The 16,292-nt window shown below is 50.2% G+C and overlaps 5 protein-coding genes and 1 pseudogene across 6 annotated transcripts, besides 1 other annotated feature; 5 read left to right on the forward strand and 1 right to left on the reverse strand.

The window, feature by feature from the left end:
• Nucleotides 1-16,292: part of a sequence feature (contig 1.22 729..276296(1)) that runs on past both edges of the window.
• On the forward strand, nt 990-2,758 carry ANIA_01438 (putative C2H2 finger domain protein). The gene is made up of 3 exons (XM_050612756.1): nt 990-1,665; nt 1,776-1,985; nt 2,041-2,758. The coding sequence occupies exons 1-3, from the start codon at nt 1,304-1,306 to the stop codon at nt 2,645-2,647; spliced, it is 1,179 nt and encodes a 392-aa protein (XP_050468636.1). The 5' UTR covers nt 990-1,303; the 3' UTR covers nt 2,648-2,758.
• ANIA_01439 (uncharacterized protein) lies at nt 3,542-4,255 on the reverse strand. The gene is made up of 4 exons (XM_653951.2): nt 4,081-4,255; nt 3,891-4,017; nt 3,728-3,837; nt 3,542-3,582 (listed from the first exon to the last, which is right to left on the reverse strand). Exons 1-3 carry the CDS (start codon nt 4,216-4,218, stop codon nt 3,779-3,781), a joined length of 324 nt encoding a protein of 107 aa, XP_659043.1. The 5' UTR covers nt 4,219-4,255; the 3' UTR covers nt 3,542-3,582; nt 3,728-3,778.
• Nucleotides 5,595-10,680, forward strand: ANIA_10191 (chromatin segregase YTA7; the record flags this gene model as incomplete). The annotated part of the gene is made up of 2 exons (XM_653952.2): nt 5,595-7,626; nt 7,676-10,680. 2 exons carry the CDS (start codon nt 5,595-5,597, stop codon nt 10,537-10,539), a joined length of 4,896 nt encoding a protein of 1,631 aa, XP_659044.2. The 3' UTR covers nt 10,540-10,680.
• ANIA_10204 (uncharacterized protein) lies at nt 10,866-11,773 on the forward strand (the record flags this gene model as incomplete). Its single annotated transcript, XM_050612757.1, has 2 exons — nt 10,866-11,129; nt 11,282-11,773. The coding sequence occupies 2 exons, from the start codon at nt 10,866-10,868 to the stop codon at nt 11,771-11,773; spliced, it is 756 nt and encodes a 251-aa protein (XP_050468637.1).
• ANIA_01441 lies at nt 11,964-14,142 on the forward strand (annotated as a pseudogene). The gene has a single exon. A coding segment is annotated over exon 1 (2,179 nt).
• Nucleotides 14,889-16,262, forward strand: ANIA_01442 (Sec63 complex subunit SEC66). Its single transcript, XM_653954.2, has 3 exons — nt 14,889-15,204; nt 15,270-15,574; nt 15,647-16,262. Exons 1-3 carry the CDS (start codon nt 15,105-15,107, stop codon nt 16,058-16,060), a joined length of 819 nt encoding a protein of 272 aa, XP_659046.1. The 5' UTR covers nt 14,889-15,104; the 3' UTR covers nt 16,061-16,262.

Consider the following 16,292-nt stretch of genomic DNA (forward strand, 5'->3'; position numbering starts at 1 on the left):
ACTACTGATAAGGACTATGGAGCAATACCTACTATTCCGGAGTCCGTAGTGGCTTAACTAGGCCCGGCGATCGACATCTGATGGAATGCCAGGATTGTCGGCTTGTCAGTTGTTCTTCTTCCTACAGCGGAGTAGCTGTTTCTCAAGCCTCCTTACAGGCACAGCCACGCCGCTTCAGAGAGATGAGAGTTTACACCGTAGAGACAGCCTTATGACAACCTTGATTCCTAATAATGAGCAGCAAATGAGAATTTTTCATATCCGCGGATGCCTCACTTTCATCTGCAGCCAACAGCACTAATCCTGCACACACTCGGCCTATTCTCGTCCGATAATCATAGTGCCTAACGAGTCTTGACACGAGTCTAGTCCTGTCATTCTTCAGTGTTCGCGTGGGGGCCCGAAGACCTTTGCTCTCAAGATTGTCTTTGCATCTACGAAATACTCTGCTCACATCTGCTTGCTTTTTTCTCCCGGCTTCAATCCCTCTCTCCAACCTTCTTCCATCCGATCCTTTCTTTTTCCGCACACTCAACGCCTATCGTCCAGGTTATGTCCAACAAAAGGTTGTCCACATAATCGCCTGAGACTTTGGACCCGATCCCATCATCTGTCACCGCCGCCGTTCATCTCTAGTGCTGTAAACTCCGTCCTTTCAGCCTCCCGCTTCGACCTATATGACGTCCCTGCGTTCAATCCCAACAGTGTCACTGCCAGCATTTTCCGTCTTATCGCACTCCTCGCTTGAGTTTCGTCGGTAACACAGACCTGTGCAGAAAATCCCTGCTCGAGTCAATTCTTGTTTGTCTTGGTCGCACCGATTGCCACTATGAGTGTAGGTACCCGCTCAGTTCTCCCCGAGCTTGCCCTGCCCCAAACCCTCACATTGACTATAACCAAGAAGAAAAAAGTATAATTTATGGTACTATGCATCAAGAATGCTAAATATTTTCAGGGGTCAAACCATATCTGGGGCGACTCCAGCGATATTCTTCAGGGCATCAGTTCAACGCCTGCAGGCGAGCTTTCTCCCAACGAACCCTCCGCCGAATTGAGCCCCAGCGATCCAGCTTCTTTTCTGGGATATCAGTTTGCGACAGACCACGGCGCTCCTTCACAAAATCACGGCCTCTTCCTTAATCACTGGATACGACCCCAAAAGCAGTCGGCATCGCCCAGTCCACAGCCTCTCGAATATTTCCACTACTCGTCTGCGCGGTTCCTGAGAGACCAGGATTCATGGACTCCCCTTCGAATCACCGGTGTACCTGCCAATGTGACTTACTCCACGCGGCCATCGGAGATGGTTCAAGAGCTGGGCGAGTTTGATCGTAGGTGTTCTGCTAGCCATTATAGCGAACCCTCTGAGACTGGAAGTCAGTACAATGGCCTACACTCGTCCGACTCTGGATACAGCACTCGCAGTTGCACGACACGGTCCATCGCTACCTCATATGCTGTAGGTTCTGCTTGCAGTCCGCGCCTTACCCCGCAAGAGTACGAACATGGCGAGAAAACGGCGCCGGTAGGCGCCGAGTTAGCGCATCATTATGAACCTATGGATATTGTCGGTCCACCAGAGTCGCCGTCTATATTTGGTCATGAAGTGATCAAATGCGACTACCCAAAATGTCCGTGGACTGGCAAGTGTCCGTCTGATAAAAGGTAAACACCTTAAGCCGGTTCGCGTTTTGTACCGATTTCCTGATTGTATTATGCAGAAAACATGAAGCCCGGCATAAGAAGCTATTTAAGTGTGATATACTGAACTGTAGACGCAAGGAAGGGTTTGGCACCATCAATGATCTTGCACGGCATAAGAAATGCGTTCATAAGAAGGAGCCGGAGCGTGGGCCCAAGGTATTATATATGTGCTTTGGACGGAACTGCCCACGAAGCAGTAAGAAGTGGCCCCGCCTGGACAATTTCCGTCAACACCTTGCTCGCATGCATAATAATGAAGACGCCGATGAACTGCTGAGGAGGTAAGCTCACACGTAAATCCTACTAAGTGAAGTATGAAGTCTGACCGGGTCTCAGGTCTCGTGAGTGGTACGAAAACCTAAAGTCAAAGGATACTGTATCTATACATACGGACAACATGCCTGAACAGGCAACACTGTCACAAGTCCGACCCGAATCAGGAATCATGGTTCAATCCGCTAGCAATGACCTCCAAGATCCGCTTGCCGCGATCCATACAGCTTTCCAGGCCGCCAACTCGAGCATGTTATCGTTAGACCCAGTCAGAGAGCACAGCATGCTCGACATCGATCATACTCGGGCCATTGAGCTGGCAGAATTGAAGCTGGGGCCAGCGTTGGAGCAGAATCCTTCCCAGCCTGCCAATCCACGGCATGATAAAATGGACAATATGATATCTGAAGCGGCGGTGAGTGTGATAAATGCTATGACGAAAATGATCAACAATCATCAGCGGAGACGTGGCCACCTGGGGGAAGACGATATAACCGAACAGGATGGCGAATTATCAGATCGGAACCGAGACATCCTGCAGAAGATCTTGGTTACGGCATCGGAGCTGCTATCGGGGAGTCCAGGACCAGGAAATAGCAATCCCCTCGAGAAGACTAGTAACAGGTCGGACAGGGCGAGCTGGAGTCAATGTGAGTTTTGTCCAGAATAAACACGTCTGCGCTATGGGATGAAATAAGTCCACGCAAGACGTTAGTCTTGTATATATCTAAAATTGTCCTTAGAAAACACCAAAAACGAGGCGAAGAGCCATACAGCTGCACATTTCACAACTGTGACAACAAAAAAGAGATAATCAGACGGACTTTGAGGAACACGAGCGGTTGCAACGTTTCGTGTGCATGCAAATTTTAGGCAGACGAGATTCTTACGCTTGGCATCTCAAGCGCAATACTGATTGTCAACGGAGAGCGCAGACCTTAACATGTTGATTTTGCTCGGTGAGACGGACAGCCCGCATTCCGGTATGGGTTTTTGTCGTGGTATAGTCTACCTGGCAATGGCATTCTAACCTTGAATCTGCGCCTCAAACACACTGATCTCCAGCACTTCAAATATGGTGAGCGCATTGATAACTTGGTTTTTGCCTTCTGACCATGGGCATGTTAGCAGTGCGCCAACACACATACACAACAAGAGTGAGCACGAGGAGCAGAAGGCATAAGATACGGGATTGACGGTAAGGTTGGTCTGGGTGAGGTTGACTACCATAATGGGAAGTCCATTGTGCAGCAGTGACCCGGTGCATGAGGCTGCATAAGCGGGCAGAACTATAACCTGATCATGGCTCACTCGAGCCATCATGATGCTTCAACAGCTTTGAAACTTGAACAGTCTTATGAAAAGTGGACAAATGATCAGGACAACGTCGATCTAATTTCAATTTCTTTTCTCTTCTTTCATTGGTCCATTCTTTCATTCTTCCTTTTTATCTCTCTCTCTCTCTCTCTTGTCTTATTGGAAAAAGAGTTGGACCAGCAATGGGAAAAAAGCTGCGAGCACAAATTGCGCTATGTATGAACATTGGCTAAAGCATGGATATGCTGGCTGTGCGTGGAAGCTGTTATAAAGAAAAGTACTTGATACCTAGTTGGCATAGGTTAGCTGTGTAAATACCCCTAAGCATGTCGGCGTCTAAAATATGTAGCAGGAAAAAACATCAATCTGATAAGTGGACTACGGGCTTGACTCATGAATGAAGGGGTATATTTCGTGGATAGTAGACACATACATATACTAACAAATTGGAATACATTCTATACCATATACCAATCTCACCATTTCATTTCTTCCCAGTCCCGGTCAGCTCTCTTGCCTCCGTCTCCAAGGCAGCGAGTTGCTCTAACAAATACCGTTAGCTTAAGCAAGATGTAAAGCCGAAGATGAGAACACACGGTTCTTCTCAACCTTGACCTCCTCCATCTCCAACTTCACCCAGGTCCAGTATATAACCTGGTACGTGAAGACGGCGCCCAGGAAGACCTTTGCAAACGGGCTGGCGAAGACTTTGTAGCGCGACATCTAACATAGCAATTCAGCGAGTCATTCTTCCTGATTGATAAGCACGGCTAAAAGATGACTTACTCCTTCCTTGTAGGCACTTGTTTCTGGTTGCTGGGTTGGTGGATGCGGCGGCATACCGGTGTTCAGTCGGGTGCGGGTGGTTGTTAAGTTTCTGCGGAAAAGCGCCCGAGAGCAATTGAAGTTGAGACGAGGAGGCATGTTAAATTAATATACTGACTGATGAGGTAACTATTCAATCTAATGAGTTCTGCTTCTATTCTATGTTTTATAGAGACGAAGCTATTTTGATGTTCAAGGGCGGGCTGACTCAGCGATCACATGATATCAAGGGCCCCGGGTCAAGTTCCAGACGGAGGTCAAGAACAAGCGGGGAGGAAGCGAAGTCAAAAGGCGATAAGCTTAGATGCAGGGCGGAGGCGCTGGTCAAAAAACAGGCTGCGTGTTTGTTCTTTTCCATCACTCTTTACTCTTCATCCCTCTGTGACCAAAATCAGTCAAGCGGGTCGGAAAGAGCCGCTGAAATGCGGCAATTCAACTCAGAATGACATCCGGGGCTTATTTCTGATGTTTTACAGGTTTGATAGGGATGGCGTTGTGGTGTTTACGGTGGGTTCTGATGTGCTGGGTTTGCCGTGATCTCGGACGGATCCCAGCCCAGGCCAGCCCAGTTGCGATTGTTCGTGGCCACTAGCCGAAAAGTTGAGAATTGGGTGGGGGTCCAGGTCTTATTGCCTGAGCGCTTAGGCAGGAACTGGGCATTGGCCGCGCCGCTAGACCTATCAGGGGTCTAGTTGTGGCTTATGTGTGGCTGACGCAGCAGGACGACTGACTCCAGCCTCAAGACTTGCTCGCAGTGGGAGGTCGGGATCGTGACAAAGAGGGCGCTGCTAAAAGTGATTAACCCCATCACTCAGTTAGCCTATTTTGATTGATGACAATAAATTGACTTTACAGGCTTGTTGAATAGGTATGCGTGCTCATCCATCATTTGTTTTTGTTACATCTCAGTTTTGATTTTCGATGTGCTGACACCCGTCGAGACCGAGCACTCGACTAACTAGGCTCTCCACGAGACGAGCGAAGTGCCGCCTGCCTACGACGCGTCTTAACGTTGTCTATTACTTCCATTCTTTACTCCGTTCATTTTTGCTCTCGATCCGCGGTCGGCTCGCCTTGTTTTGAGTATTTGTTGTGCAGTGGTCGATAATAGATTCCTTTTGTTCGACGTCGCTCTTTTGCTACAACAGCTGTCCCTGCGCATTCGCTACAAGTACTCAAGTGACTTTACTTGCTGAAATACTATCCATTGGCCTTTGCTTTGCTGGGGTTCGCCGCTTTTCTAGATTACTTTCGGCCCTTCTTCATGCCAGCACCTCCTCGTTAAGTACTGCGTGTGAAGGACAATCGAGATCTAATCTCGGTTTTTGTTGGTGAGTTACTGAGCCCGTAACGGAATTGACTTCTCGACCATGTTACTTTAGCGTCCGTCCCTTGTCGTTCTACTTTGAGTTATCTTGCGCGTCCCCCGCGTCCGTTGCATACTGATGGCATTCAGCAGAGCCCGTGCAGCAGCCATGGCCCGTATCAAAAGATCCCTGGAAGAGATCGCGAATAAATCCGACTCAGATGATGACGACTACAGCGACCACCCCGTTCGTAACAGCCGGCGTTCTGCCTCGAAGTCGAAGTCGAGGAAGAAAAACCGTCCTACGAAGAAAAGGGCGCGGCGCGATTCCGATGATGATATAGTCTCCGATGAGGACGAAATTAGCGAATTCGATGACGAATTTGACTTCGAAGGGTCGCCCGAGGAGGAGGATGTTGACGCTCCGAGAACAGCCCGGGGAACAGTCGCGCGCAGGGCCGCCACAAATAGGCCAGTCTACAACGAGGGCTCAGATAGTATTGAGGATGAGGAGGAAGAAGATGAAGAAGACGTTGTTCCCTCTCCGAAGAAGGTGGTGAAGCTGAAAGTCAATGCGCTGAAGCGGCAAGCGTTCTCGGATAATCCTACAGGCACTCGGCGTACCACTCGACGAAATCGCGATCCGTCTGAAGACATATATGCATTGACGAACTCGGGGCGCCATGTTCAGACGGTGCAAAAAGGCACGCATAGTCCAGAAGCAGAGCGCGGTCGCCGCTCGTCGCGCGGGTCTAAGCGCGCTCCCGAGGTCGAGGGTGAGGCTGACGAAGCTGACGCGAAGATGGAGGATCCCGAGGTTATCGAGGAGACTTTGACAGAGATCAAGACCTCACAGCTGGAGATCCAAGAGAGTGCACCTAACTCTTTCAGAGATGACGATGGACAAGATGCGCCAGCCGAGGATGAAGGCTTTGTGCCAGAATCTGAGAACGGTGAGGGAAATACGAAAGTAGATGAGGATGATGATGATGATGACGACGACGATGAGGGGCCAACTACAAGGCGACGGAATAGACCTAACCGCAACCAAAATACTCAAGAAGCCACACAACAAGACGAAGAAGAAAATGGACTCCGTCGTTCCAGTCGTAAGAGACCGAAGTCTTCGCAGCGAAAAGATGACGAGGAGAGCGATTTCGAGCCAGAGGAAGACGACACACACGACGAGGACGAATTATCCCAGTCTGGAAAGTCCCAAGGTTCCCCGCGAAAAACCAGCCAAGCTCACGACGATGATTATGAAAGCTCAACCGGCCGGCGCCCGGGCCTCCGTAAGAGGGCTTCTCGGTCACGTGGGGAGTCAGAAGCGGTCGATATCGCTGAAGAACTGGCTGAAGAACTTCAAGATCTTAGAGGAGGCCGCCCGCGCCGCAGAGCACAGCAAGAGATTGTTTATGAGAAGCCCCGGCGCAGCCGCAAGAACGTTGATTATCGCATTATCCGCCCGGATTTGGTCTTGCCGATAGAGGAGGCGGAGAATGAAGTCAACGAGTCCCCTTCGCGTCGAGGCCGTGGTGGAGGTGGCAGTACCTGGCAGCGCTCACTATTTCCAACCTATGGACCCTTCGGAGGCGGCGGGCCGTCTGCGATTCTGGGACCACCAGGAGCACATGCTGCAACTGGAGGAGTTGATAGCGACAGTAGCGATGACGAGGGAATGCAGCATCCTAAAGGGTCAATATCTGGACCTGCTGGCGGCAACCTGCCACTTCCTGGAGTCTTTGGAGCGCAAACCCACAGTACCGACGCGGTGCAAGGCCACTCTGGCACACCGGCAAACCTAGGCCGCGTCAAAGACAAGCAGGCACTAGCCGATGCAGATCCGCTGGGCGTCGACATGATAGTCAATTTCGATAATGTAGGAGGGTTGCAAGGCCATATTGACCAGTTGAAGGAGATGGTGTCTCTTCCGCTCCTGTACCCGGAGATCTTCCAGCGGTTCCACATTGTGCCTCCCCGTGGTGTTCTCTTTCATGGACCGCCAGGAACGGGTAAAACCCTGCTGGCCAGGGCTTTGGCGAACAGTGTCAGCTCTGAGGGTCGCAAGGTCACGTTCTACATGCGGAAGGGAGCTGATGCGCTGAGTAAATGGGTTGGAGAAGCCGAAAGGCAACTTCGTCTACTATTTGAAGAGGCTCGCAAAACTCAGCCGAGTATCATCTTTTTTGATGAGATTGATGGTAAGTTCTAATCTTATTGGAAATAATGTGTTGATGCTGACTTTTCCAGGATTGGCACCTGTCCGATCAAGTAAACAGGAGCAAATTCATGCGTCGATTGTCTCCACTCTTCTGGCGTTGATGGACGGTATGGATGGCCGTGGTCAAGTCATTGTCATTGGAGCTACAAATCGTCCGGACTCTATTGACCCTGCTCTCCGCCGTCCTGGCCGTTTCGACCGGGAGTTCTACTTCCCCCTGCCAAACACCGAAGGTCGTCGTGCTATCTTAGATATCCACACCAAGGGCTGGGATCCACCACTACCAAATTCGATAAAGGACGAACTTGCGGAAATCACAAAGGGTTATGGAGGTGCAGATTTGCGGGCTCTTTGCACGGAAGCCGCGCTGAATGCAGTACAGAGAAGGTACCCTCAGATCTACAAGTCGGATAAGAAGCTCTTGATTGATCCCAGAACGATTGAGGTTGCACCCAAGGACTTCATGCTGGCAATCAAGAATATAACCCCTTCTTCGGAGAGGTCGACAGGCTCAGGTGCATCAAAGTTACCGAAGACAGTTGAACCTTTACTACGTCAGCCTTTGGCCGAACTCAAGAGTATACTTTTGGAGATTCTTCCACAGCGCAAGAGGCTCACTGCTCTGGAGGAGGCGCAATATGAAGATTCCGTCGAGTCGTCGATGGGCTTCCAACGCGAGCAGATGCAGCAAGAATTTGAGAGGTCGCGGGTTTTTCGACCGAGGTTGTTATTACGGGGCGCTCTGGGAATGGGTCAGCAGTACCTGGCGGGTGCTCTGTTACATCACTTCGAGGGTCTTCACGTTCAAGCATTTGATCTTCCTACACTACTGAGCGATTCTACTAGAACGCCTGAAGCGGCTGTCATCCAGCTCTTTGCTGAAGTAAAACGACATAAGCCTAGCGTTATCTACATCCCAGGCCTTCAGAATTGGTCTCAGACCGTTGGTCAAGCTGTGATATCAACGTTCATGGGCCTTCTACGGTCAATCCCTCCTACTGACCCTGTCCTTCTACTTGGAGTCCTTGAGAGCTCTGAAGATATTGATGCTACGCTGGTGAGAAATCTATTTGGCTACTCGAAGAAAAATATCTTCGAGCTCTCACCACCGGGCCAGGAGGCACGGTATGAATATTTCGCTAAAGTGATTGACCTCATTAAAGCTTCGCCTTCTCATCTCCCCGACCCTGACAATCGGAAGAAGAGACAGCTTGAAGAGTTGGAAGTAGCGCCGCCGCCGCCGCCGCCAGAGAAGCCTCCGCTCTCGAAAGAGGAGCTGAAAGCTCAGAAGAAGAAAGATTACCAGACACTAAACCTCCTCAAGATTCGAATTCAACCGATCATGGATCAAATCAAAAAGTACAAGCGGTTTAGGACAGGTGTCATTGATGAGTCTCAAATTCGGTATCTGTGGGAAGAAGAAGACCCGAACATTGTCACAAGCGATTTGCCCATCGAACAGCGGACAACATTCCGACCGTTTGAAAAGGCGCAGGATAAGCACGGAGTTCCGGGTCTTCGGGAGACAGTGTCCGGCAAATTTTTCTACAACTTAGAGATTGTGACTATCGAGAAGCGGCTTTCTAACGGATATTACAAGCGACCCAAGGACTTCTTGGCGGATATCAAACGTATAGCCAAGGATGCACGGCAGCTAAATGACCAGGAACGTTTGCTCCGCGCGAACGAACTTCTATCCAACGTTGAGGTTGATATCGCTACCATTGAGCAAACGGAACCGGCGCTAGTGGCTGAATGTGAGAATGTTTACCTTCGGGAGCTGGAGCGGGAGAAGATCGCAATAGAGAAGGCGAAGAAGGCTCAAGAGGAGGAGGACGCAATCGCATACGGCGCCGCAAACCGGGTCCCGCGTGGGAATACAGATTCGGACCCAACGAGTGGACCCGTGGTGCTAGGCGCCTCATTTCCAGATCTTGGTCCTCAAATCCCCGGCCGGCCTGTCACGCCTACACGCCGGTCAACTGTGAGTTTTATGACAAATGGATATCACCGCGGCGATGGGTCGGATTTGAACGATTCGAATGCAACTAATGGCTCGCACGAAACTCACCCTGATGGCGATGGGGACACATACATGACAAACTCTGACCAGTCGGCTGGAAGGGACACGCAGGTAAGCTCGTTCGGACCATCTGCCCAGCCCAAACCGGCCTACTCCATGACCGCCCCCTCTCAGCAGGTCAGGCGAGAATCGGGCCTATCGAGCTTCTCGCAGAGAGGGCCCATGACCCCCATGGCTCCGGGATCCCAACCAGCAGACTACATCAATGAAGCCTCGACAACGCAAACGACGTCGGACAAGAAGTCGTCAGAGCAGTCCTCTCACCCGCATCACTACACCCAGAGCCCCGTTGTCATCCACGGCACGCGACAAGATTACCCGGACCTTACCTTGTATCCCGACCGTGTTTCGCAGGAGGAGCATCTCCCTGATACCCAGCAAGGCGACAGCAGTCAGCCGTCTCCGCCCCAGCTACGCGAATCTCAGGTTGTGCGCGCTGAAGTCCAATCACAGCCTAAATCGCAGCCGCCTGTACCTCTTTTCGACGCCGCTTCCAGACAACCAACCGCTCTGCAAGCCCTTCTCAATGAAGAGGACGAGTCGCCGAAATTGATCATTGACCACGAGTACGTGCGGAATTTGCATAAGGAGATGGCGCAGCGCACGAGTGGATGCTCTGTAGAGCAGCTCGAGCAGATCAATTCCGCGCTGATGGATGTGCTCTGGCATACCCGCTGCGATTGGAACCGTAGCAAAGTGGCCGCTGGGATTCAGCACGCGTTCAATGATGTCCTCGAGGACATGCAGGCCGTGCAGGAAATTGGGCCGATCAGTCAGAAGACGCAGGATCAGCTCCACTCGATGTATTAGACTCTGTTCACCTCACCTGCCGTACCTGCAGCACTACGTACCTACTACCCCCTCCTCTACCTTTTTTGCACGCATTTGGTTTTCTATTGGCAGCAGCAAGCATGGACTGTGTAATGAGATAAATGGCGGATATTCAGACTTGCTTTTCGTTCTTTTATGCCCTTATCTGTAGTCTCCTATCGTTCCCTTTTATACCTCGTTTCTGTTCTAGGGTTTTCTTGGTGTTGCGTCAGCTTGTCCAGAGCAATGGACCGCTTCAATTCCTTCAATTTTTTCATGCATCTACGTGTATTATCAGAAAAACGAATCTAAATATTTAGATACCTATGTTCTATACTATTCCTGAGTATAGTCGACGCTCATGGCTTTTTATGACTGCCGTGACTAATCAGTTAATCCCGCTCCCTAGGAACGCTTCCTTTGAGATCCTTGCCGCCACCCGCAACTCGCAATCGCCCTCGGCCCAGAGTCTCTCTAGGCTATCGTCAAACATCAAACTGGTGGAAGTAAATCTGGACGACCCAGCAGCAATATTTCATAACGCACACCGCGCTGAACAGATACCCATTTGGGGTGTCTTCAGTGTCCAGGTCAGTAGCCTGTGAACACCCTAGACACAACGAAATCGACGCGAGCTGACAAAAGCCTAGCAGGTCGCCATTGGCAATGAATCCCTAGAAGAAACTCAAGGGAAGGCGTTGATCGACGAGTCTCTCAAGCAAATGTCAAGTCCTTCGTGCAGACCTCCGTTGATAGAGGCGGCGAGGCAAAGTCGCCTAACAACCCTACCCGCATCCCGCACTTTATTCACAAGCATAACATCGAGCACCACCTCATACAGCAGGCCAAGGTGAATGATATGCAGTGGCTCATCCTCCGCCCTACCGCGTTCTACGAAAACCTTGTCCCCCGCTTCTTTGGCATAATCTTTGCGACCTGCTTCAAGATGGCGCTGAAGGGAAAGCCTCTACAGCTAGTGGCTACCAGCGGCATTGGATACTTTGCTGCTGAGGGGTTTCTGAACCCCAAGAAATACGCGGGTAGGGGGCTGTCTCTCGCGGGTGACGAGTTGACCTATGATCAGTTTGTGGAGATTTTTGAGCAAAAGACCGAGCAGACGATTCCATCGACATTTCGGCCGCTCTGCTCACTTTTGCTGACTCTGATAAAGGATATGGGCTATATGTTCAAGTGGTTTATGACGAAGGGTACGGGGCGGATATTGCTAAGTTGAGGCGGATTCATCCTGGCTTGAAAGACTTTAGAACGTGGTTGGAGACAGAGAGTGATTTTGTGAAGCGGTGATGCTGGAGTCATATTAAAATTATTGTGATGAAGTACAAGATAGACTGTATAGTGGTACTCCACCTCTTTGAGCATAGATCGTTGTGCGCCTTGCTAGTTGATCAAGAATCAATCGATTCATCAGCATGGTGCCCATATAGTCAACTAAGATACCTTTCCTGAATTTTCATGTAATTCCACAAAGCTCACCCTTCCACAATGCATGCTTCATCGACTGCGGAAGATGCTACTCAGCTAGCTGCACAATCATCTCATAAACAAGTCAATGCCTTCAAGCGCAGCTGCACTAGGTGCATCAGCGAAAGATCGGCTGCGACCGCAATACCCTTGTAGCCGCTGCTTCAGGATTGGGACCGAATGCAGCTACCCAGGAAACAAGCGAGCACCGCGCAGGCTAAAACGTCCTCCTATCTCTGAAATTCTTGCCCATCTCAAAGAAATGGAAGAGGAAGTTGAACGGCTGCGGTCGGCGTCTAGTGTGCTCTCACTCGATACTAACAGTCAATCAGCCGCGACGTCTCGGTCAGGATCTCCTATCAATCAGCAAACGGGCACCGACAGGTTGGAAACTCCATGAGGAAGATTGGTGGTCCACGGTGGCCGGAGCTGATATGTCGGTGATGAGGCTTCGGTTGTTCTTGGGGATAAGGTATGGCCTGGCCTGTCCGTTGCCGTGTCGTCCTAGGCTGATAGCGAAATGGGAGATTCGAGAACTACGAAAATTATGTGACGATGTTTTTGAAGAGGAGAGTACGGCGCATGTCTCCGGTACAGATATGCTACCTATGGCTTTGCCGCCACCTGGAATCCAAGGGTTTGATCAATCTGCGAGCTATAGTGTAGGCCAGAGTCGGTCTAAATATGTGCAGCCGCGGCGGATCCAAGCGCTATGGCAGGTCTACCAGAAAATGTTGCGCCCATGATCGCCATTCTGCACGTCCCCTCGGTCAAAGTCATGTCAAGCAAATACTGTGCCAAACGATGAATCAGAATTGGAACCTGCGTACAAGGCCTTGGTTCTGGCTATGAGCTTTGCCGCTGTGGTGAGCATGACGCCGGTGCAGTGCTAGTCCATCCTCGACGAGGATCATGTTACCTGCATCCAAGAGTACAGAGTTGCCGTGGAGCAGACCCTGGCAGAAGCCAACTTAACTGGCACCACGGACGTGCATGTCTTACAGGCTGCAGTCTTGTTTCTGCTGTGTCTTCGCCGGCGTGCTGATTCACAGCTCGTATGGGCTCAAGCAGCGGTTATAGTCCGGATTGCGCAACGCCAAGGGCTGCACCGTGATGGTCAACAGCTAGGACTGACTCCTTTTAATATGTTATCTAAAGCTGCTCCTAGTTTAGTATTTATAAACCTGTTTGATTAATATATTACAGTTAGTAATTTGTAAATCTATCATTATAATAGATTAATTAGTTTAAAGGAGTTATTAGATGAAAAAGCAAAATCTAAATAAGTAACGTTACTATAGGCTAGTAATGTTAATTATTAAAGATTATATTGGAATAATCTATAGGTGGGTGTAGTTCAAAGGTAGAACAGCTTTAAGGACTGACTCCTTTTGAGATCGAGATCGACAGCCGGCTGTGGTAGCACATTTGTATTCTTGACATGCTCTGCTCGGAGGACCAGGGAATTGACACGCAGATCTGGCCGGGTATGTTTGACACTAAGCTTCCTACTAACTTCGATGGTGAAGACCTCATCCCAGACATGCCTGCTTTGCCTCTACCGCGATGGGGATACACTGATACCACATTATATAATTCAATGCGAGATTATGCCTATTGCACTGGGCTGGCAAGTCTTTAGACCATAATACACGACAGCAATTCTCGTCCAAGAAAGAGGAGCTCCTCTCAAGTTTGGCAACTCACGTGGAGACTGTATACCTGCAAACCTTCAACCTAGACATCCCAATCCAATGGTTGACGGCTGTTATCGTGCGCATTACGCTCTCCAAGGCATGGTTGATACATCGTCTCAGCAACTCAGCAGCGCATCAGGACCCCAGCTCCGCGGCTACAAACGATGAGATCTTCACCATGGCTGTCGAGATTGTCAAATTCGCGATCTTAATGGGACACAACGAGACCACAACCCAGTGGGCCTGGCTTTGCGACAGCTACAAGCAGCGGCACGTCGTGGCGTTCATACTTTCCGAATCCTGCGTGCGGCATATTACGCCGGAAACCGATTATGCCTGGGGTGTCGTTACGCAGTTGTACGATCAGTGGGTGCGCGAGAGATGCAGTGTAATGCCATGCTCCAACAGCCGCTGGCGCGCCTGATGGAGCGCGCGGCTCGATGGCGCAATCAACAGGCCGACTGTGACTGAGATTTGATACAATCTTGCGCTCTGCCCAAACGTTGATTTGCCGACGCAAGGGTTGAAAGCTGACTGAACATCAGGAGTTAGAGCAGCGGCTAGAAGATGCTTGCAACAGCCGGGACCCTTTTTCAGAGCACAGCGTGTATAGGTAGCAGAATCTGTCTCCCAGAGGTATTCATCACGCTAATCTTCATTTGCAGGCGACACTGCTTAACGGCGAGCCTTGCATCATAACACCAAGGCCACTACGGCCGTGAGGTAGGGTTTGCTGCTACCTTGGCGGCGACGAGCTGTTGACCGCCAAAGGTCCTGGTAGACGCAAAGCAAGAGATCAGCCTGTCAGTACATAGGAGCCAAGCTGGAATCCAGTTGACTTATCAAGGAAAGGAGACGGAATATCATTGCACTGTCGGATATCCAGGTTAAAGCATAAGGCAAGACGTAGACGTGCTCGTCCGATACTGGTAATAGAGGTCTTTCCGCTAGGCTGAATTGCTGGCCGGGCTCATGTTACCTCATGTTGTCTGTCATTATGTATTTTTGGTTTAGTGACTGGACGAATATAAATATAAGATAAAAATGATCGTAGTCGACCTGCGGAGAATGTACTTGAGAGTAAGGGTCTGAGGGTCTAGACATGTGACGCGGCCAAGACACCAGCCTGGCCTTTGCTGCTTCATTGTCCGAGCATCACCACATCATATACACAGCACTCCCTGAGCGTTGTTCGTTCTCCTCATGTACCTTCTTTTAGCCCAAACCTTTTGTCGATCCTTTTAACGTACACAGCGGGCAAACCTCGTACTATGACCAACTAAAACTCAGCCAAAAATACTACAGTACCCGCACCGCAGTCACTTCCAACACTAACAACCAACTCAACCTCGCCGAATTCTACCCGTCCACAGACACAGACACATAATGGTGGACTGGGTCACACTTATTGTACCGTTTGCGTACCTCAGCGTTCTAATCGGCTCCCTTGCAACTTTCTCATCCCTCTACCGCAAGCGCAAGGCCAGTACGTCTCGTCAAATACTCTCAAACAAATTCGATCAAATCACTAACCGCATCCCCCACAAACAGGAAAGGCCACATCCCTAGAACCATGGTTTCCGTCACATCTACAACGAGACATCTACTTTTCCCTTCTGCACCTTGACCCGCCCGCCTCAGCAACAGAGAAGAAGGTCGCGGTCCCCGAGTCGGTCCTCAAGGCGGCGCTACTCCGCCGCGCTCAAGAAGACATTCGCCGCGTCATGACCCTTCGCAGTCAGAAGCAGGCTCTTTCCGTACTTCTTCAGCGGGGAAGTGTGGGCGACGACCTTTGGCAGAGGTTTCTGCGGGCGGAGAAGGAGATGGAGGATGAAGTGCGGGATGTTGTTACTGAGGTAATCGCCCTTTTCGCTTTTTCTCGGAATTTTATTCAGTAGATGGGATATGCTGACGTTACTGATGAACAGGCAAACGCGTACGCCCCCAACTGGGGCCAGGTAATCTTCCAGTCGGCAAACGAAATGGTTAACAACGAGATTGTACGCGAGCGGTTAGATAAACACCAGAAGAAACTTGATGAGGAGAAGGCTTGGTGGGAGAAGAAGAAGGCTAGTATCCAGGAAGGGTTCATGAAGGAGCTGGATGCTGAGAAGCCGGGCACCGTCACTACTGCTGCTGCTGCTACCGCGGCGCCTGAGGTTGCTGAAGGTACGCAGGTTGCAGTTGGGTCGAAGGCATCTGCTTCAGCTGCGGCTCCCCCCGCACCGACTGTTACGGAGAGTGACGATGATGCGGTGCTTGTAGAGGCTGATGACCAGGCCGGGAGCGCAGGACAAAAGAGTCCTGGTGGAGGAAAAAAGAAGAAGAAGGGGAAGAAATGAATAAATTTCCGAGGCATATAGATGATGCATCAAAGGGTTTTAGATGGTTTTCACCTCCTTGAACTTTACTTCCTCTTATGTTTTATGAATGGTGTTTATCTAAATTTTAACGGTCTTTTACTTGATGGGCCTCCTATTTCCTTTATTGGTAATCATTATTCACTCTAGAAGGGTTATGAAGTCAATATAATCAAGATTGATTGAATGCTATATTCCAAATGAAACACTCAGT

This window comes from Aspergillus nidulans, chromosome VII (assembly GCF_000011425.1).
Source record: "Aspergillus nidulans FGSC A4 chromosome VII".
NCBI classification, from domain to species: Eukaryota; Fungi; Ascomycota; class Eurotiomycetes; order Eurotiales; family Aspergillaceae; genus Aspergillus; species Aspergillus nidulans.